The 21,213-nt window shown below is 43.5% G+C and overlaps 2 protein-coding genes across 3 annotated transcripts; both read left to right on the top strand.

Annotated features, from left to right (window-relative positions):
* The first annotated feature begins 1,042 nt into the window (after positions 1-1,042).
* On the top strand, positions 1,043-20,862 carry LOC135394593 (beta-sarcoglycan-like). Its single transcript, XM_064625406.1, has 6 exons — positions 1,043-1,081; positions 1,927-2,127; positions 10,261-10,443; positions 12,297-12,515; positions 16,062-16,196; positions 16,830-20,862. The coding sequence occupies exons 1-6, from the start codon at positions 1,067-1,069 to the stop codon at positions 17,037-17,039; spliced, it is 963 nt and encodes a 320-aa protein (XP_064481476.1). The 5' UTR covers positions 1,043-1,066; the 3' UTR covers positions 17,040-20,862.
* Positions 1,927-8,505, top strand: LOC135394594 (uncharacterized). 2 transcript variants are annotated; one of them, XM_064625408.1, is made up of 8 exons: positions 1,927-2,012; positions 3,273-3,839; positions 4,582-4,677; positions 5,948-6,035; positions 6,120-6,348; positions 7,380-7,429; positions 7,501-7,601; positions 8,302-8,505. In XM_064625408.1, the coding sequence occupies exons 2-5, from the start codon at positions 3,501-3,503 to the stop codon at positions 6,344-6,346; spliced, it is 750 nt and encodes a 249-aa protein (XP_064481478.1). In that variant the 5' UTR covers positions 1,927-2,012; positions 3,273-3,500; the 3' UTR covers positions 6,347-6,348; positions 7,380-7,429; positions 7,501-7,601; positions 8,302-8,505. The 2 variants fall into 2 exon arrangements, with proteins under 2 accessions (XP_064481478.1, XP_064481477.1); XM_064625407.1 differs by having other exon boundaries at positions 7,380-7,601; positions 8,302-8,499.
* Positions 20,863-21,213: the final 351 nt, after the last annotated feature.

Below are 21,213 nucleotides of genomic sequence, written 5' to 3'. Positions count from 1 at the left end.
CGGAAGTCGGGTTTATACCGGAAGTGGATACCCGAAAGTCAAGTATAGACCGGAAAAGGCGCAACGCATTTCTCTCGCATTTACCGCGAAATCGCTACTGAATTTTTTTACGGCATTCACGTGTTCACGCAATTGATCCACAACGCATCGTCCCACCTGTCCCACATAAGCGGCACCACAGGATAGAGCAATGTTGTTTCGCAGGAAGAGGTTTTGTCGGGAATGTTTGGCATCGCACTGTCAAGGAATGTGGTTTCCCGAAAACGGTGTTAAAGATCCTAAACATTATTTTTTATTCTATAACGTATATGTCTAAACCCAGACTTCGCGGCCGTCTTTCTGAAGCTGTGTGAAATGCTATGGAAGAAAGGCAGTACGATAGTTCACAAGAGAGACCGTATAGTAACCGCCTGGTGACATCCGCAATACCTGCGACAGGCACTTTTCTGATATTTTTGGGAAGGGATAAATCCGAAAAACCGAAACCCTTATAGACGGCGAAACTCTTGGAAAAACTAATCTGAAGTGTTACCCAGCTTGCCATTATGAGCTGCCTTGATGCTGTCTGTAGGAATGTTACGAATGTATATGGACATATGGGAGGGGACTTTTGAATCTGCCGAAGGGACCTGGGGCACAACCCCCCCCCTCCATGCACAGAGGCCGAGCAGGGTGCAAGGTACAAACGCAGGGTGTCTGGGATTTCGTGTCAAGAGTTTTCAAGTTCACTCGCATGATGCATGCAATTCGTCGGGTGCCCCTCGAAACGTTCATTTTGAGTGTCAGCTGTGTGACTTTGTGACTTCTAGAAGGGGGCTTACCCCCCGGGTTAGAAATGAACAGTGCAAAATGCCTGCGGTAAAAAAATGTAGTTAAATTCTTGCCCCGTTACAACAGTAGTTTTCATAGCCGGGAAAAATTTCCCAAAGTAGTCAGCACTCAGCAGTCGTATAAAATCTGTTGCACTGTTACTGCCCATTTCCGCTCTTTGTTGTGATTTCTGTGCTTATTCTCGTTCAATGACGGCGGGATGCTTCTTTCATCTGGCAACACAAAACCATTGAAAATGGCAGCCGTTGGGGTATGTATTTTTCATTGTGTCATATTTTAATACTTGCATATCAGTAAAATACGGTGTCTACGCATATTTTGTGTTGCGTTCGTCACCAAAACAATAAGATTTGACATTTTCTCAGCTACCTTTAGGTTCTTGTTGGACAAGCTCATGCTGTTGTTATTGCTATGTTCAACATGAAGCAAGCAGAAATAATGACATCTAAACGTTTGTCTTGTGCCATAATTGGTGCATCACACGGCATTTATTCATTTTTGTGTACCCTTCAGTTCACGAAGGGCAATCACCAAGGGAGTATCACGAAATCCAGAGTTTCAAAATCCCAAATAGTCGCAAACCGGCACAGTTAGATGCCGACACCGCCTAGAGCAGCAGCTCGCTAGGGAGTACTCCGCAATCCCCCGTGGGCATGTAACCGTGGACATGTAGTAGACGTGTAACTTGGTCTAACCTGGTCTGACCAAACCATAAAATAACTAACGTCGATTCACTGATGTTGCTCAGGCGTCGGCCCAGCTAAGCCTGATCTCTCTAAAATATCTCTTTTATTCGCTAAACAGACTTGCACCAACAAAGCACGCGAAGCTGAGGCGTTGCTCAGTGTTATTCGAGTTTGAAACACGGTCATTTTCCGACATGGCACGTATGACGTTTGATATTGCACTTTTGGGATTTTGGAATTACTAGATTTTGAGATCACTGATTTTAAACACCGGGATATCGTGGATTCCCTATTGTCCCCATCGCCAGTTAGTTCCTTTCCCTCGTGTTGCTCACATTCAATGTGGCAACGAAGTACCTTCCGTTCAATATTATAAATGATCAACTTGTTTTGTGTGTTTGTCTTTCAGATTGGGCAAGCGACACTTTCAATGCGTGAGAAATCAATTGTTAAGCAGGAGATCAACAAGAACTACAACAGTAATTTTACTGCCGGGTATGTTCCCATTTATGAGAGCCGCTTGCACAAAACTGGGCTTCGAGGCCGCAAAGCACTTCTTTTTTATGGCTTGGTGGTGGGTCTGTTCATAGTGTCACTTGCAAACCTTGCTGTAAGTACAACATCAATTACTATGCATGAGCTTGTCCATGCTCATGTTGCTTGCCCTTTCCACTTTTTTTTCCCTGTTAGCATGAAACCTACTTCTCCTTTGCTTGAGGTACTGAGTGCTAAAACCGAGAAAAAGAAAGGTGAAGTTCTGTTACTATCCTCATGCAGGTATACATTTTTGCACAAAACAAATTTATTTTGTTCTATTTATTTTGCATGACTCGGGTTTCGGGGACTGTGCAGGCTCAAAGTAAGCCGTTCTCATCTGTACATGGTAGTCAGAAGTCAAATAGGTGTAGTGTAAGGTTAACGCAGGAGTAAACAACAACAGTAACTTTATTTGGAGATGATGAATGGGGAATACAGGAGTGGTAGTATTCCGTTAAAGTTTGAACGTTCCAGTAAAGCTTGCATTAGCTTGTTCAACATCTCTGGTTAGGTACAATACGCTACGACAGTACGTCTCTACGCATGAGAGAAAGGAAAGGTAGGAGAAAGCATGTGACAAAGTGCCTGTCCACTCAGACAGCAGCAATAAGGGGGCATTCGCTGACTGGCCACAACACTATGGTGAAAAAGAAGCAACGTGGACCTCACGTGCAGTTGTTGTGGTACCTTATTTGAGAGCGATGGGACCATTCTACCTGCACAAGGGGAAAGGGAAAAGCTGAGGGTCTGCGCAAAAGGGTGACCTACTTGCATAGTGTATTGGATGGCAGCAGAGGGTATCAGATGGTGAAAATGTAGCTTACAAACTTGTTATGCATTCTTTATGACATTAATTGATCTTTAAACAAACTGAAGCTGTGTATGGGTGACCAGTGTTTCTAAAACGACATGTAAGGCACCTCAAACGTGCATTTTTTTTTTAAGTATTGGGAAATGGACATACAACCTTCAGCAACTGTCACACAAAATATTTCCTTTGAGGGTTGCGTATCGACTGAGAACATTAGTTTACAAGAATGCCATCCAGAATGGACAATGCCCACACCTTCACCAAGCACTCCAGGCTTTGAGCTTGCTTTCGTGCGTGACGTAGAGCACTCTTATTGGCTGGGACAAAAATCGCCAGCTGCAATGCGTCCTGTCGGCTCCTCCGTGTTAGATGCAGCTGACGTTTTTATGTTTCCGATTCTCCCGCAGATATTCTTTATGTGAAACAAGACTGCGGACGGCATCGAAGCTGTGCCTAGACATCTAGGTGTTACGTGTGTGCCCAAAAGCCGAGGCGATCGTGAAGTTTGTGATGACCGAGCATACGTGTGGTTGTGTTTCATCTTCCGAGTGTGCCAGGGTGTCACGGTTTAGTGATTAAACACGAACACAGAGTCGCAGCTATAATCACGCGCAACACCTGAAAGACTTATCGCAATGACGTGCTCCGTTCCGGGTTGCGTAAACAAAGGAAGCAAAGCCAAGATCCAAAAGTGCCGTTGGCACAGGATCCCTAAGAACGAGCCAGCAAGGAGCACGTGGCTCAAACTAATTAACCGTCAGGATATCCCTCCCGGCATTGCGGTAACCGTATGCCACCTGCATTTCACCCCTGACGACTATGTGACAAACATACGGCTTGCGCACTCACTAGGCGTGAGATATCAAGCATACCTGAGACGCGACGCTACCCCGTCGCTGTACCTGCCGGGCACGAGTCAACCCAACAAACCTTGCAAGACGGAAGATCCGCAAGCAGCCAATCCGAAGCCAACGGTACGTCCTCTTGGAAAGGAATGTAGCAGTCTTGTAATCTACGGTGGCTGTTAAGTCAGAGCGTCGAACCCAAACGTTTTTCGGTTTGTTTCGGGTTCGGTTTCGGTTCAGCTCCGGAGTTCACCTATATCGGTTCGAAGGCTGTAAACCTGTTGGGAACCGGTTCGAGTTCCTGAAATGCTAGAAAACTATAGGTAGCCACTGAAAGTGATTCAAGATCTCTTAGTTTCGTTTTTTTACGCATTTATTTTTGTTTTTCGAACAACAGGACCCCCTTTTATCCCTTCCCCAAGCAATGTGCCGCCAATCTAGGCGGGCAGACCACTCGAATCCCCACATCACCCCCACCACACACTAACCCGAACCGAACCGGTATCCCAAACCGGTACACGAAGTTTTTAGATTGGTTCGGTTCTGGTTCAGTTCCGGTTCAGTTCCAGCTAAAAATAACGGTTAATTCGAGTTTTTGGTTCGGTTCGACGCTCTGCCATGCTTGGGCAGTGCATGCGCGCCCTAGGAACAGTGATTCAGCTTCTGATGACACTGGAGTCTAGAAGGAATCTAAGAGCTCTCTCCAGACACATTTACATATATAACCAATTTGCATTATTTAGGTCGGGTGTATCCAAGATGTTTCTTTGAAAAGGGGGGGGGGGGTCAGGATATCCTGGCACCTAATATAGCTATATATATATAATGTAACGTTTTCAAGCATGACCATTATTTGCATCCTGTTGTGCAGGGTACCCAGCCTTACAGTAAGCAGGTCTCGCAAACGGTTTCTGCTGGTGCTGCCAAGTGTGGCGCACCCAGTGCTCTGGCAGCGCATAGCACGCAGGTAAAGTTTCACATAAATGTTTCCCGAGCCTGCTAACCCTAAAACACGAGGTGCTATGTATACATAGGGAGTGACTTTTTCAGGTTAAGCCCGATTCCGCCCGGTTATTCCCCCCCGAACTGACCTCAGACCAATTCGGGTTAAACCTGGTTTCTCCCCGAATTCCAGTCACTATGAAATCCTCAAGTGACGTTTCCACTGAAGACGAACAAAGGTCGCCACGTGTGAACGCTGTCTATGCCTTCGGGGATTACCGCTGGAAGGTCACGATCTCGCAATAAATAAATAAATAAAATAAAAACAACAACGAAAGAACAAAAAAGAGAGACTAGGAAAGGACTTAATAGACAAGAGGAGAAACAAAAACACCCGATAACACCCGAAGGCACAATTATCACCTGATTTCTCCCCGATTTACAGATATAAAAATAGCGCCCGATTTTTACCCCCCGAATCTGAGAAAGGCATTTAACCCGAAAAAATCACTCCCTATGTATACACGATAGAACCTCACAAAGTAAAATATAGTAGTAACAGCATGAAAGCTAGCTGGTGTAATTGTGGCAACAGTGCCATCTCCTTGGGTTTGGGGAGTTCAGAACAATGGTGAAATGGATGAGCACTGGCTTAATGACAGAATTCGAGAACATGTGAATAACTACAAAGGACAGTTGGAATGCTTCTGAGCAATGTAATGTAAGGTAGCTCTTGGAATCCTCTAAAGGTGCCACTAATCTAGGTTGCATGCGCTGAACCTCTATTGTCATCACAGATGCAATAATTTTTCTATTTCACCCTAATACATCTATAACTTCCTTTTGGCTTCCTGCGCTTTCTTTTCTTTTTTTTTTCTCACTTTGGTCATCTCGTTTCTTCTGACAGACATTTTGATTCTGTTCTGTTCTACCTTATCGGTTTTGCTGTCATTTGCAATATGACACATGTTATTTCAGCCTCCAACGGTCTTCTGTTTTGTTTTGTTTCACTTAGCACAAACCTGGACGGATCCAGTATAAAAAATTACACAGTTCTCTCTGACCTTGGAAGGCTATGTCCCCTTTCGCATCTCTCTTCTCTCTTTGTATCTGATATACTTGTGCCTGACTTATTAAAGCCTCCTTGCTGGATTTGAGTCTGTCTCGTCCTGTTCTTTGCTGTTTCCTCGTACTGAACTCCTCAAACATGAGGAACTGCGACTATCATCAGTGCTTCACAAAGTAAATGAAAAAACAAAAAGCAAAAAAAAAACCTGACATCAATCTAACAACAGGCAGCATCATGGTCTTCTGGGACGCAAGTGTGCCCCATGAAAGCTGATGCCTCAACTCAGACAGTATCAACGGAGTTCAGGTCAAAGGGTATGTTGTTCAAATTTCCTTCCTCATTTTCTGTTGCATTCTGGATGGCATGGCAATATACGTACTATTCCTTTTCGAACTCAGGTTCTCAGGTGAATTTCCAAGTGAAATCAATGCGGAGCATCCATGTTCAAGTGGAGAATCTCGAGCCCTCACATAGAGGAAGCAGTACAAAGGGGCCCCGAGGACCTGGGAGACCACGAAGTGCGGCTAAAAGACGTTACCGCAGAAGGTCATCCCAAAGCGCACAAGTCCGTGCACAGAACACAGCCAAACGTCCATCAACGGTTCGATGCTTGGCACGTCACTAAAGGTATGTCCACTTTGTAGAGAGTTATTTATTTATTTTTTAATTTTTATATTTAGATTTTGTATATTTAAAATTTTTTAAAATAAACCTGAAACGATGCTGTACAAATTACTGCTTGAAACTGAAAGCGACCATGTTTGCTCAATTCTAAGGTGCCCACGAATGTAACATGCTGGTGTATACAACTCCCCAAAATAAAAAAAAAATAAATAAAAAACGAGCCCGATGCCCATTCTGCCACGCCGATCACGGGCGCTCGATAATGGTAACACTCAATTCTCTTTTCTTTTTTTCCCCCCCCACACAGTCACTTTCTACTTAAAACACGCCTCGTAATGAACGCACTTTTGCGGCATGACTAAAGGCCCACGACGTTCAAAGGCGCAGAGCCGAGCGATGTGTCAGCCGGTCTGCTGCATCATGCTGTGTTATCTTTCTTGTGCTTCTGAGAGTGGTACGTCTTGAAACGGCGAAACTGAGCACTGTCGCACAACGTCAAGGGGTAGAGCATGCTCAACTCCAGCACACTGGTATGCACAGCCGACGGCATTATTGTGCAAGCTCTCTAGCCCCACATGCATGAAGCGCTTCTGAAACTCCTAAATGCAAGGATGCAAAAACAACAACAACAACAAAAAACGATCTTGTGATGGTCGCAAAGAAGCAGTGTCTACACCAATGCGGCTAGCCACCTTTCACACAGCCATTAATCACGTTCTCTTAACTGATGTTTTTAAACACGATTGTAACTCGTATGTGATTTCGGGCGCGTATTTAGAGTGAAAAAAAAGTGCATGTTAGAATCGTTCAAATGCTGAAGTAGTCGGACACATTGTAGGCAACTGAAGTGTGAAAGTGAATTGCAGATGAAATCACGGTAAATGGAACGTAAATGAAAAGCGTAGCGGTTACTCAGAATTGTCTATGTACATGCACGTTGCACTGCCATTCATTGAGGAACCCACATTCAGTAAGTGCAAAAACACGTACGGTAGGCGTAATTTCGCCACTGACCGCAGTTGCAATATCTACAGCATTGCAGGCTAGTTCCATCAGCTGCTAGACAAGGCGGTTGACCTACGAAGTGAGTGATCCACATTTGATGTCGCATTTGAAGCGAACCACTGACAGCGATCTCCTGCCATTGACCGCAAGCCCTGACACCTGACCTGCAACTGACAGGGTGCCCTTGTTGCTGCCAGACTCCACCGACTGCCACTGCCACTGTCTGTACTGTGAGTCTCGGGATATCGAAGGTGAGCTCGTCACGCTGTGTATACTGTTGCATGAGGCTTCAGAAAAGGAAGGTGCGCTGCATTAACAAATGTACCAGAAGCGTAACAAACTACTAGTGGCAGTGGTTTGCTGCGCACCAAATGAACAAAGGGAAGACACTACATTTTCGTTATCTCACTGAATTCAGTATTAATAGAGCCTTAATAATTTTTTGGGAAATATTTTTTTATAAATGCGGGGGGTTAAAAGTTTAGCAAATAAACATGCGCTCTAAACTCATGCAAATTCGGGTGGAAAATCCTTCAGTATGCTAAATTCAGGGAGAAATAGGGCTCAGATACTCAAACTAATACTGGTTTGGTACAAACGGTGATGTAACTGCATTTGCTGCCAAAAAAGTTCAGTGTACATTCCAACAGACATCTCAGTGAGGGCAATTTACCAAGTAAAAATCGGGTTTCACCCTAAAGAGGCAACCTTCAATTCGGGGTGCAAATTCGGGGAAGAATCAGGTTGAACCCTAGAACTTCAGGCTCTAAGTATTAATTGCCAATGATGCATTTGCATAAAAAAAAGCTAGGCCTCTGTAGCTGCTGGTGTCCCGAATGTGAAAACAAAACAAAACAAAAGAAAAACAGAAAGGTGTAGTTTGAAAGTAGACCATCAGTAATGTGTGTCTGCAGTAATCACACAACTAGAAATGTTGCTTTTATATTGCAGGCCGAAACCCCATGTAAACGCCTGAAGAGGAGAGAAGCGTCATACGTGTCATTTTCGTGCCGTTTACAACACGCGACGGGAGCACCCTTTGGTCCTCCTTTGGAAGTTTACAGTTTCGAATACAGTTTGCAACATTGCAGTGTTGCAACAGTCAACGTCATGCACAGAATGTGCGGTGTTTGCTGCCCCTGCGTGCATTCTTGCAGACTAGTTTTCTCAGGAAATGCTTGCCCTCCCAGAGGAAATACTTTTCGTGACAGTTCCTGAAGGTACAATGTTCGTATCATCTGGAACAAAAGTATATGTTCAAGGTGCTCTCCGTGATTCTTTTGATTCCTTACACGTGTGCGGGGTCAGTTCAATGGAGAAGGGATGTGTATTGTCACACCCTGTTGTTATGAATGCAGACCACGTTGTTATTTACATACAACAGCTATGAGTGCAATCACAAGATACATGTCTTAGGAAAATTTACAGCAACCTGTGCATATTAGTTGTCAGTGTGACAGCGCAACATAGTGATTTTCAGAATTGCCAAGCTGAAAGTTCCGCAGTCATGTGCAATTAATGTAATACATTGCCGAGCAAAATACAATGCCAATACACATCATTGGTATTTCAAGGGGCTTCTCTGATCTTAACACCATGTTGGTGGCAACTTTCGTGCAATTCCAAGATTACTGAGCTATTCCTTTCAAATGGCATGTGGTCCTCCTGTCCCCATCGTTCATCAGAATTTGTCTCTTAGTTTGTGTGTGGCTAACAGTAAATTATTTTTTTTGTCCCCTTCATTCTTTTCAGTTGTCACTGGGATGTGCCTTCCTTTCTCTGATGCCTTGTGAATGCTTCTGAGTGTGTTATGTAGTTTTGAGTGATTAATAGGACATCAGTGGTGCTGTTTGCATGTTTTGTGATTAGCTGATTGTAGGTCGTATAGATGTTGGTCGACATGTACGCAAGGGTATTTATCACTTGGTTAACAAAGCTCTTCAATGCGTGTATTAGCATGGTTCGTCACTAACCGACAGACAATTTTCATGGAATTTCTCAAAACTGCCACTGCTCATAGATCTGTGGCCGGTCTCGGCCGGTCTTGTGCAAATACATCTTTAGCGTACATACCTTGTAAATGCTACATACTTTGTTTTGTGTGGAACGACAACAAAGATGCCTGAGCTTGAGGTAATTCTCCAGCACTGCAGTAAGGACCGTGCAATCATAATGGGGTCTATTCGCTGACATCACCTCGCCTGCCATACCGTAGGTCCCTCGAAGTTACGTTCCCGCATTCGTTTGCTGCCATATGCTTTTTGGATGACTATTAGTGTCGAAAAACATGGAAATTACTCGGATATGCTACAAATCACACAGCACAATAACTTTGAAGCACCAAATATACGGTGAGTGCGATATGGGTGACTGCTTCCATGGGACCTACAATATGGTGACCGATGGCAGCACACCTGCCTGCTAGCGACACTGGCGGTCTCCTACGGATGACGTCATGTGAGTAAACCCTATTAAGAAACACTTTAAGCAGTATACAAGCACGAACACTCTCTGCACAGTGCCTGCTGTAAGAGACTGGAATCACACCAATAGTACTTTGGCAGTGTCTAATTCCTTCCCGCATTATCTTTATCGGCCATGGTTTTGGCGCTCTATGGCCTTTGTTGCCTTTGTGCCATTAAACACATCAATCAATCAATCAATCAATCTTTATCGGAACCATGCTAAGCATCCCTTCACTTGATTGCTTAGATTCTGAGCAGGAAAGAATAAATGTCCTTGCTGTATTTTGTTAACCGTTGCCACCTTTCACTGAGAATGTAACTAGGGAAGCTTTCTTGCGATGACTATCTGAATTTGAAGCATGTTTCAATGTTATTTCTCTGTAGCAGCTGTTAACCAGACTTTACAGCAACGTCTTTTCCTAAAACGCCGAATTGTCATTTTCAGGTGACAGTTTTGCTTTTGGGTGTACTACGTATCGGCTACGGCATGGAAAGCCTCGAGTTCCTCCCCGGGCAACATGTGCTAAGATTCCTCAATAATGCCGATCTAGGCACTGTTATACCGCACCAGGGTGTTGTCAGCGGATTCCAAGGCCAAGACCTGCGTGTCACTGGGGAATCGCAACCCGTGAGTTTTCTTGTTACTCATGCACAGAAAGTAGGGGTGTGCGAATATTCGAAATATTCGATATTCGTACCGAATAGCGGTACCGCGCTATTCGTATTCGAACCGAATAACATTTCATCGAATACTCGAATATATTCGAAATTCCGCAAGCTGGCTTCAACTCATGCCTCTGAGCGTATAGCAAAGCCTACTTTACAATTCTGCGCCTCAAATATATCCTGCAAGGTGGCTTCACCTCATGCTTTTGAGTGTTAGGTGAAGCCAGGGATGGGCAGTATTTAAATACATTGTAATTAAAATACTATTTAAAATATAAATACATGTATTTATATTTTGTATTTAAATACAGACTTGAAAAATGTATTTATAATTATATTTAAATACCAATTTTCGGGTATTTATTCTTGTAAATACTTTATAAATACTCTTAAATACAGAATATACTGACTGATATCTTAAAGTTGCCCTGCATTTGACCTTTCGGGAAGAAGGGCGAGTTTGGGGCGCAATTATGCCGGGTTTGCGCTAGCATGCGCATGCGACAAACCATTTTAGATGGCGAGTTTTTCACTGTTGTTGCGGACAACGATCGTGACTACCCGATTACATTGTTCTACGAAGCATCTTCGTCAAATTTAATACAAGCATTTGTTCATCGGATCTGTGGAGATGCTGTTCTCCTTTGCGAACCTGATTGTACGGCCGAACAGGAGATGCCTAAAAGAAGCAGTCTTCGAGAAATTTCTAATATTAAAATCGCCATGATAATCTAACAAATAAATGCTATTCTTTCTTGCTGATTTGTCCTTATGATCATAATTATTTCTATAATTCCAGATGACATCTTCCTCACAGCAGTTATGGTCGTAGTTACGGTATTTAAATACAGTATTTATATTTTGTATTTAAATACTCATGTTGAAAACTATTTATGAAGAGTATTTAAATACCCTTGTCAACAAATTATTTTGTATTTATATTTAAATACTCAAAAAATGTATTTATGCCCATCCCTGGGTGAAGCTTACTTTACAGTTTTGCCCGTGCGGACCTGAGGATATCCTGCAAGTTGGCTTCGCCTCATGTCTCCGAGCATCAGGCGAAGCCTAGTTTACACTTCTGCCAGTGCCGCGATGTTGCAGGGATGGTTTAAAAGTGCGATTTGGGGGATCACTGAAAATTGCCACTTTTGAGAAATATTTTAGCAAATGTTGCCAGGGATGTTTAAGTTAGTTTAATTATTTTGAGCTTTGACTGGACCAGCTATGACGCTATAGAAAGAGGGATTTCATCACACAGCCAGCTACTTTATGTCTAGAATTACAGTTTTCAGGACAATTCTAGCACAAACGTATTCGTCAATGAAATATGTGTATATACTTCGCAGTCAGTCTCACAAGCTACAGCTGAGCACCAGGTTTCAATGCAAGCTTTTGCTTACTATTCAGCAATAAGCACACATTTTTGTGTGGTATTCGACATTATTCGATTCGCTATTATTCGAAGGTTTTACTATTCAATTCGTATTCGATTCGAACCCAAAAATCACTATTCGCACAGCCTTAACAGAAAGTGTCCGTTTTCTCGTTACCCAGTTTTCTCGTTATACAGCTTTCTCATTACTCAGTTTTCTCGTTATACAGTTTTCTCGTTATACAGTTTTCTCGTTATACAGTTTTCTCGTTATACAGTTTTCTCGTTATACAGTTTTCTCGTTATACTGTTTTCTCGTTATACAGTTTTCTCGTTACTCAGTTTTCTCATTACTCATGCACAGAAAGTGTCAGTTTTTCCGTTGTGTCTGGCAACATGCAAGGTACACAAGTGTATTCATACCTCTACTTTGTGTCAAGGTCATCATTCAGGCAGGCTCAGAAAGCTCTGGAAGGCACTCAGCCTCTGGGTCTCCCAGCTTGGAAGTGGGTCCTGAATGGACAGTACTGAGCAGCGTGGATGAGTTCCGAGTACGCAGCCCTACCACAGGGCGTACTGTCTTCTCAACAAAGTACCAGGGATTCCAGTTGCCAAGAGGCATTCCAAATCTCAATGTTAAGGAAGCCCACGTATCTCGAGTAAGAAGAAAATTCTTTGGAAATCCACCCTTTCGTTTTGTGTGCACATAGAGAACTGCAGTAGAACCACTATGGTATACCATATACAGTTTTCTGAAATTTTTCTGAAGTTTGAAGTTTTGAAGTTGAAGTTTTTGGGAAATATTTTTTTGTAAAATGTAACATCATTTTGTGGTTTCACTTCTTGTCTCCAACAATAATGTGTTTATGGGTGCCTAGGCGCGTGTGCATAACCTCATCAATGGTGCGCGCGCGTAAACTCCCTCCGCGCACGCCTCCTGCACACTGTCAGCAAAGGCAAAGGGAAAGAGAAAAAAGAAAGAAAACCGAGGCGAACATGTACGAAAAATCAAACCGTACCTGCGAAAAACGGTCCGAATTTTCGGATGTCAAAATACATTGGCTCAATGGGGCATCTGATAAAGCCGCAACTTTTGTCCTAAATATTGGAAAGTCCGAATTTTTGGAGTCCGAAAAATTGGTCGGTGACTGTACTCTAACTGAACTGGTTCGGTACAAATGGTGATGTAACTGCATTTGCTGCCAAACAAGTTAGTGTGCATTCCTACAGACAGTGAGGGCAATTTGCCGGGTAAAAATTGGGCTTCACCCTAAAGAGGTACCCTTCAATTCTAGGTGCAAATTCATGGAAGAATCGGGTTAAACCCTAAAACTTCAGGCTATATGTATACTTGGCACCCTGCCTGCGTAGTGCCTGGCATGCTACCTAAGTTTACGTGAAGTACATTATACTTTTTATGGAAAATGCAGTCCGCAAGTAGGCTGTCAGTCAAGAGAACCACAATGTGGGCTCTGAGCTTTGAGGTCATCCCGTGTCCGCTGAAGAAATTGAAAGCTACTGATCCTTTGTTTAACCTGACAGCTTGGTGTTCAGAGTGAATCCAGTGACTGCATTTTCTTTTGGCCGATTAGTATTCCTAGCTAGAAGGTTAGCAGCATACTCACAAATTTTTGTCTTAATGTTTACAGCACTAATGTTGGTGTCAGTGGTTCATTTTTTTTCTCATAGTATGCGAAAGATTTATTCATGTGGGATTTACAGTGTTGCGCAACGGCTGATAATAGCTACAAAGCACAGCGAAGTGGACTGTGACTAGTGAGTGCAAACACTGCACGGAACAGTGCTCCATTCTTTGAACTGCTTCATGTCCTCCAGAACGATGTGCAGCACCCACCTTTCACTTAAAGGGACACTAAAGTGCAAAAATTTCTCCTCGTGGAATGAAAGATTATGACACAAACAGAATGGGAGTCATTTATTGCGCGGGGTAGGACGGGCTTTACCCTAAAACACAGGGCCATGTAATAGTGGTATAGTAGACTTTCGTTAATACGACTTCCGATAATTGGTTTTTTCGCTTAATTCGATCGAATCTGAAGATCCCGTCAAGTGCCCTTGTGTTTCTATTGATTAAAAAGTTTGTCGTTTTGAACGTGAAAGCAGTTCCCCTCATATAATTTGACCAATACGTCCGCAAACTAGGCATCCACGTCGCCCGCGTTGCATCGCACAAAGCAACAGAAACGTTGGCCCTAAAGCTCAGGTGGCAGATGGCGACTGAACAGTACTGGTCTGTACCGATAACCTCCAGTTTTAGTGCATCGCACGCTATTGTCTTTGTGTACGTAAGCGATAGCATCGGTGGTTCTGTGCACATGTAAAACGTAAAGAGAGCTTCGCGCATAGTGCAGAACCATCACGCTATCCCTTACGTACGCAAAGGCGATAGCACACGATGCACTAAAACCACGGCAGTGATGGTTCTGGTTGAGTCCTGAGTGAGGAGGAAACGTCTCTGTTCTCGTTGTTTCTCTTTTTTTTTTGTGTTACGTTTCACCGGGCTTTCGTTCGGAATCTGTCGGTGCAACAAGGGTCTGATGTACAACGTGCGCTCGGTGAGGCTCGATGACTTCGTGGAAGAGGACAACAACATTGTCGGACGCCGATATTGTGAGCAACGTGTCCTGCCGTGCGCAAGATGGTGAAAGCGAAACTGAAGACGATTTCGCCGAACGTGTGAGCGACCAGGTGCAGCCAACGAAGCTGGACACAACACCCTGGAATTCTATTGTCTTATGAAGACAACACCAAAAGGACGTTCCATCACATCAATGCTCTACATGGCATGTTTCCAGATGAGCGTTTCAAGCGCGGGCGACAGCAGACGGTCACACAAAGGTGACATTGACCTGGTTCATTTTTCTGCCCATTCTTTAATTCGACCTCCGGATAATTCAATCCAATTTCGCGTTCCCATCAGGGTCGGATTAACGGAAGTTTACCGTATGCCAGTCTTCTCTGGATGCGCGTGCCTTTTGTAACGTACCTCGAGATCTCAATACTAAATTCGTTTGCTTGCATCCCTCATTACAAGGAATGGGCATCTTCACCTTTGTGATTAATCCTTCTTGAAAAGTTGGGCCACTGAAGGTACAGTATTTACTCACCTGTTGGACATACTCTCGTGTTGAACGCACCCCAACCTGAACGGCGAACTGGTGGTACTTTTTTGTTCCCCGTACACTAAATGCGCCCTGACTTCAATAGCACGGATGGATCGTCTCGCGGATCGCCAGCCAGAAAGTGTGTGAACGAGATGGAGTGCCTGACGCCAGAGCGCTGAACGACGAATGTGACAGACATCGAGGAGTATTTCGTCCACGCTTGATAGAACAGAAGACCATTTGATGTGGGAGAATCATGACATTCGATTCCGGGGAGATGGCCGCAGATGTCTCTGAATAAAATGCAAATGTTGGGTTCCCTTAAAGGAGCAATGAGGTGACCCGCATATTTAATGCATCTCCTCAATGGCGAGAGGTTTTTGGGTAGAAAATGTGCGTCTTTATGCGAGTAAATACAGTAGGTGGGGTCCTTAGAATCAAGGGATACTAAAGGACATATACTGTGAGTAGATTTTTGATGCTTGCATTAGGACTTTTATTTGTTGCCCCTAACCACATGTATTCCACATAATGTCCCAGGGCACTTGGGAGTTCATAAATTGTGTGATTGATTGGCTGTCTATGAAGGCAGTTAATGCAATGCTAACAAAGTCGTATTGTGAAAAATGTTACACGCGAGAGTTCTGCAGCAAAAACTGACAACATGTGTCCTTAACTGCACTGTACATTGCTTACTGTACTGTGAGTTAACTGTACTGCATGCCTGTAGTGCAGGACACATTAATTCGATACACCGGCCTCTGTGGCTCAGTCGGTAGCGTGTTCGCCTTCTGATCCCGAGATCGCGAGTTCGAACCCGGCCGAGGACGCCAGCAACTTGGTGGCAAGGTACAAGTTGCTTAGACACGCCGTCTTCCGTGAGGGACGTTAAATACGGGGTGCCGTGTGATGAGCTTTCATTGCACGTTAAAGAACCCTCAGGTGGGCAAAAGCAATCCACAGACCGACCGCTGTGGCGGCGCTCATGCTCTCAGTTGTCTCGCGACGTAAACACCCAATTATTATTTTTAATTCGATACAATATTGATTTACAGGAGATATTCTGTTTCTTATTTTCAGTTGACAAGCGCGAAACGTGATCCACTCATCATATCGTCCCCATATCAAATCTTGCTCAAGGGCAATGGAGGGCTGGAAATGGAGGGTCAAAATGTTACCTGGGCAGCTGGGCAAAATCTCTACCTCAAAAGTGTGGTAAGCTCAGCGTTACATTCATGCAGTGAAATGCCATTTGAGTCGTATCCTTTGCCTTGTTGCTCATATCACTTGGAATGTAATCCTGAAGTTGTGTGGTCTAAAAGTTGATTCTATTGGATTGATGATCAGTTGCTTATTGTTTTAAAAAAAATGTTAGTCAACCAAATTACATATTTTGTAGGCATGTTTCCAACAGGCCACCTTGTTATAATTAGACCCTGATGTTTTAGGGTTAAACCCGATTTTTCCCCAAATTTGCACCCCTGAATTGAGGTTCACCTATCTAGGGTTAAACCCGATTTCTACCTGCAAAACTGCACCTAGGCTAGGCACCTCAAGGCATCGACATACTAGTTTCTTACAAAATATGCGACTGTTCCTTACTTCTGGCACTCTGGATAAACGGTACAGTGAACGTTTATTCTACAATAATGCCCGATTTCTCCTGGAACTCAGTTTAATGGTAATGTTTCTGCCTGAATTTGCATGAATTTTCAACATCAATTTATTGACCCGATTTCTACCCCCCGAATTTGGAAAAATGTAAGACCCGAAAACTTCAGGGTCTAGTTATAATGGCGTGTTTTCAGCACTACCCTTGTCAATGTAAGAATCTTGCATATCTGACAGAACCAAAGTCTGGTGCTTGATGGCCCTCGTGGCATTCGTCTGTCAGTGGACAAGCTCCCCATGTCTGTGGCTCCGCCCCCGGATGCTCCCTATTGGTTCAAGCTCTGCGTCTGCTTGCCTTCTGGAAGAGTCTTCCGCGTCCCCGTGCGCGACAGTGGTTATGGATGTAATGATGTCCGCTTTCCGGAGAGTATTAACCCTTGCAGTTGAAGGTATGCCAGATGTTTGTGTGTTACAGTAGGAGTTTGGCTTCGTAGCTTGCTATATGTACTTAACCTGTATCACTGGAGTTATAGTTAGCTGACTGATGCTCCATTGCCAGAGCGGTGCATTAAGGAAAAACAGTGACAAGAACAAGCTTCCCTGTCATGTAGCCTTGAACCACACGCACTGTCACAGACTGCATTTACGGTTGAGTGCGCTGGTGCATTTATAGACTCTCCCCTTTTTTTAATTGTTCCGCGCGGTACTGATAAGAAAAATGTATTATCTTGGCAGTCTATTTTAGCGATGGACAAAGTACTTCGCTATCTCTGCTTAGTAGGTACGTACTATCAGGCATTATACTTGAAGTACCATACTGTAAATGTACTTGAAGTAAAATACAAAGTAGTACTACAACATAAGCTACTTTAAAGGGACAGTCTTTACAGAAATCACGGCCGAACGAGCTGTCAAAAACTTTTTTCTTATGTGCAGACTCATTGCATAAATTATTTCAGTTAAATTTGCAGGCGATCATTTATGCATAATTTTACAGCGGGTGTGACATTACTGTCCGTGGCTTCCAGTTTTTTTGTTCTACGAAGCAATCAAACAATCCCTTCGAGACCAGTTTCTCTGAACAGTCCTGGATGATCATTATTAAGGCCCTTCGTTTTCCGTGACTCCGCGAAATTTCACAGAATTAATCGGGGAATTCTTCGTTTGGCACAGAGTTTCATGGAATCCTTTATTTTTAAGGGTGTGTGGATATTAGAGTTCTCTAATTCGAATCGAATATCAATCTCTCGAAGTATCCCCATTCGCGAATTGAAATACCCAATAGGGTTTCCGGATAATTTTGACTATTCGCCGAATACGAACGACACCTCCCGAAAGTGGGCTTTACCTGATGCTACCCTGCATGAGGTGAAGCCGCCCCTACAAAATTGAAGCCTGCTTTACGAAATTGTTTATGCTGCAGGACAAAACAGACAGATTGTAGTTTAGCGTAGGATAACATTAACTCAAGTTTATTGTGTATACTTCACCTGGGGAAGGGGCGGCGTCCCTCCCGTATGCAGTTAAACGGTAGCAGTGGCAGATTTTGATTTGATATCTGGGAGGCTGCCTTCAAGAAGTTAAGACTTTTAAATAATGACTACAGTCCAAGAACAAAAAGAGGTGTACTAAAAATGTAACTTCCCCAGGGCCTGTATTGTAAACTCCTTCCTATAAAGTTCCTGTGAACTCTGTAGATGCTGGAAGATCTTTCAGCAGGTGTAAAACGATTTCAGGCGACAGACTGCATCAGATGAGAACACAAGATATCACGTATGTAATGCCGAGCCACAACAGTGCTTTGAATCTGTAATTTTATAACATATTTTTTGTTCCCACATTATCCAAAAAAATAAAGTGTCTCCCATTTCATGCAGCTATTGACTGCTCGCCGCGGAAAATCGCGAAATTTACAAGTCAGTGCCGCGGAATTTTGAATTTGCCGCAGCAGAAAACAGAGGGCCTTAATCATTATCTTGCTTGCCTATCCTTGTGACGCCCACAGAGGTGCAGTAGCATTTCACAGTGGAAGGAACTGTGTAGAGGTTCATGAGAAAAAGTACAGAACTAAGTCACCACACTATCTCTGTAACAACTTAGCGTGCATGCATATTTTCGTATTCCCAACTTTTAACTGTTGAACAATCGGAAAATGAGAGATCTTATGGTGCGTCAACATTTCAAGCTGTAAATGATGCCCTTTTTCAGTAATACCGCTTCCAGACACAAGAATTGTTTTTTGAAATCTTAAATTGTTGTCTTTGCATTTCCCTTTGGATACTTGAATAATACTGGGCAGGAAAGTACTAGAGAGGAACTTAAAGACAGTACAAAGCACACAATTTGAAATGTACTTCAAGTAAAGTACAAGTGCGTACTCCAGTACGTGGTACTTCAAGTATCAAGTGACTTAAGTGACCAAGTTAGGACCGTTCAGGACTACCTTGCTCTCCTTTTTCACACTTCTGGCTCGACTTGGTATTGCATCCGCCAGTTAATTTGATTTGTGAGAATACAAATGCAAAGTATTTAACATTCGTTGTCTCTATGTTCTCGCTTAATATTTACTTGTCTGAATGTGTGTGTGCCCTGTACCTAGCATTGAATTATTTCAGTGACTTAAGGGTTGCAAAGTGTTTATGAACAATAATTTAAGTGTGCTAGTTGAACAGTTCGTACTCTTGGCAAAAGTGTGGTCACTTCCTGGGGCACTGTTTGGCTTATGGAAATTTATTTTACCAGGCAGAAGCAGCACAGTTATGAAACTGAGCATAGATGAGTAATGACACATGTACGTTATTAATTTGTTTGAGTTTCTACTTTTGAATATTTCACTATTTGTGAGGCAGTGCAGCAGTTAGCACTATCTCAAGCAGCAAAACATCTTGGCCCAATATTGGCACTGGTCTGGATTGGATTGCATTGGATTGAGATTGGGTTGGACCAATATTGGTCCTCGATTGCCAATATTGGTCCTCGATTGCCAATATTGGGCCAAGATGTTGTGCTTCATAGGCCTACTGGACTCCATTTTGTTCATAATGCAGGGAAGTGAGCTGTACCGTGCTGTACTGCACAGCACATGTTCAGCTGGGCAGTATTCAGTTACTTGACATGCATGTACGGACCATGTTGCGTGGCTGCACATGTGGGAATATACAGTGAAACCTCCCATTACGGACACCTCTCCTGGACAGCTGGGTTTCCCTCGGCACGCTGTAATTCTCTTACTTCAACACCTCCCTTCAGGGGACGAGAGTCCTGGGCCCGTGGGTGGCCGTACTATAGAGAGGTTTCACTGTACACAGTGTAGAATCCACAGCAAGTGGTCGTTAGAGCTTAATTTCGTGGTCTTGGGAAAACCTGCATAGCGTGTATTTGCATGGTAAAACCGGGTGTTAAGAAGGCAACTGTAGGGGTCCGTCAACCGGAAAAATCTTCAATCTGCACTGTAAAATCTTGCAGTACACAGCGATTATTAGCTGTGTGAGCTGAGTCTCATTTCTCTTGCTTGAATAAAACAACGTTAGAATGCTGAAAGGGCTTGTTGGGTGCAAATGTATGCAAGTGTAAACGTCAACAGTAACCTGTTATGGCGAGAACAAAGGCAGTGGCATGCTGCATACCATGGATCTGTCATGTTAGTCATCCCCAGAGGAAATCAAATACAACAGTCACAGCAAGGATGTGGCTGCACTGGAATACAAAGCTGTAAAAAGGTACGCATTGCTTTTGGTTTCAACAAAACACAATCAATACAATGGAGGGTGATAGTCTATGAATTGAAGGCATTGACAATATAAGTAGTTTGCAGATGGCTCATGGTGGATTACAAGGAACTTGCATAACTGTGCTGTTCAAAGTTGTCGCTTCCTATCCTAGTGACTCTGGGTACATTGATGTGATGAACGACATCCAGTACAGATCCCCGCTCTCTCCCTTAGAACATAGGTGATCATGTACACGGGCCAGGTGGAGTTTGTTGTGAGAAGCTTATTGTGTTGGTATAGCTATATATATATATATTGTATTTCCATAGCTTGTGTTGATATCTTGTAGAGGAAGGCAGAAGGGCATAAGGATACACACTGTTGCATTCAGCCACAGCTCCACATTGGTATTGCATTCACTACCTAAATATGTATGTTTTGCTCTGGGTACTGTAGTGAAGCATATTTAAAGTGGTTCCACAGGACATCTGTTATAGAATAGTAGTGCCCTTTTCGCATGGTGAACACCATGGTGTATAAATATAGTGAATATGCATGAATCGATGGCCTCTGTTTGTTTAATTAATGCGGGCTTACATAGCGCTGTGGGCTGTTTAGAGTACTGCATGGGCCCGAAGTTACAGATCTGACCCGGCCCGTACCCGACGCCATGGAGGCTTACCCGACTGCAGCCCGGCCCAGCTGCGGAAAGCCTGGCTCGCATCGGCTGCAATGTGGCGGACACTGTATGTAGCAAACAGCGTAAACCACACATACAGTCAACCCTCGATTTATGAACCTCCGATTTATGAATTCCCTCGTTTTATGAACACGAGCACCGGGAACCAAACTTTTTCCATTCGTTTTTCCCTCGTTTTATGAACCTCGATATTCGAATAATGAACGGAATT

Source organism: Ornithodoros turicata, chromosome 5 (genome assembly GCF_037126465.1).
Source record: "Ornithodoros turicata isolate Travis chromosome 5, ASM3712646v1, whole genome shotgun sequence".
NCBI lineage: Eukaryota > Metazoa > Arthropoda > Arachnida > Ixodida > Argasidae > Ornithodoros > Ornithodoros turicata.
Note: the sequence above shows the minus strand (reverse complement) of the source record. Positions and strands in the feature narration are given on the sequence as shown.

Bases quoted from the DNA above. Each gene is read 5' to 3' on its own strand.
- LOC135394593 (XM_064625406.1), top strand. The intron at 2,128-10,260 runs GTAAGTACAACA...TGTCATTTTCAG, and splicing joins TGTCACTTGCAAACCTTGCT to GTGACAGTTTTGCTTTTGGG. The intron at 16,197-16,829 runs GTAAGCTCAGCG...CATATCTGACAG, and splicing joins ATCTCTACCTCAAAAGTGTG to AACCAAAGTCTGGTGCTTGA.
- LOC135394594 (XM_064625408.1), top strand. From the start codon at position 3,501: ATGACGTGCTCCGTTCCGGGTTGCGTAAACAAAGGAAGCAAAGCCAAG. The intron at 3,840-4,581 runs GTACGTCCTCTT...CCTGTTGTGCAG, and splicing joins CAGCCAATCCGAAGCCAACG to GGTACCCAGCCTTACAGTAA. The intron at 6,036-6,119 runs GTATGTTGTTCA...TTTCGAACTCAG, and splicing joins AACGGAGTTCAGGTCAAAGG to GTTCTCAGGTGAATTTCCAA.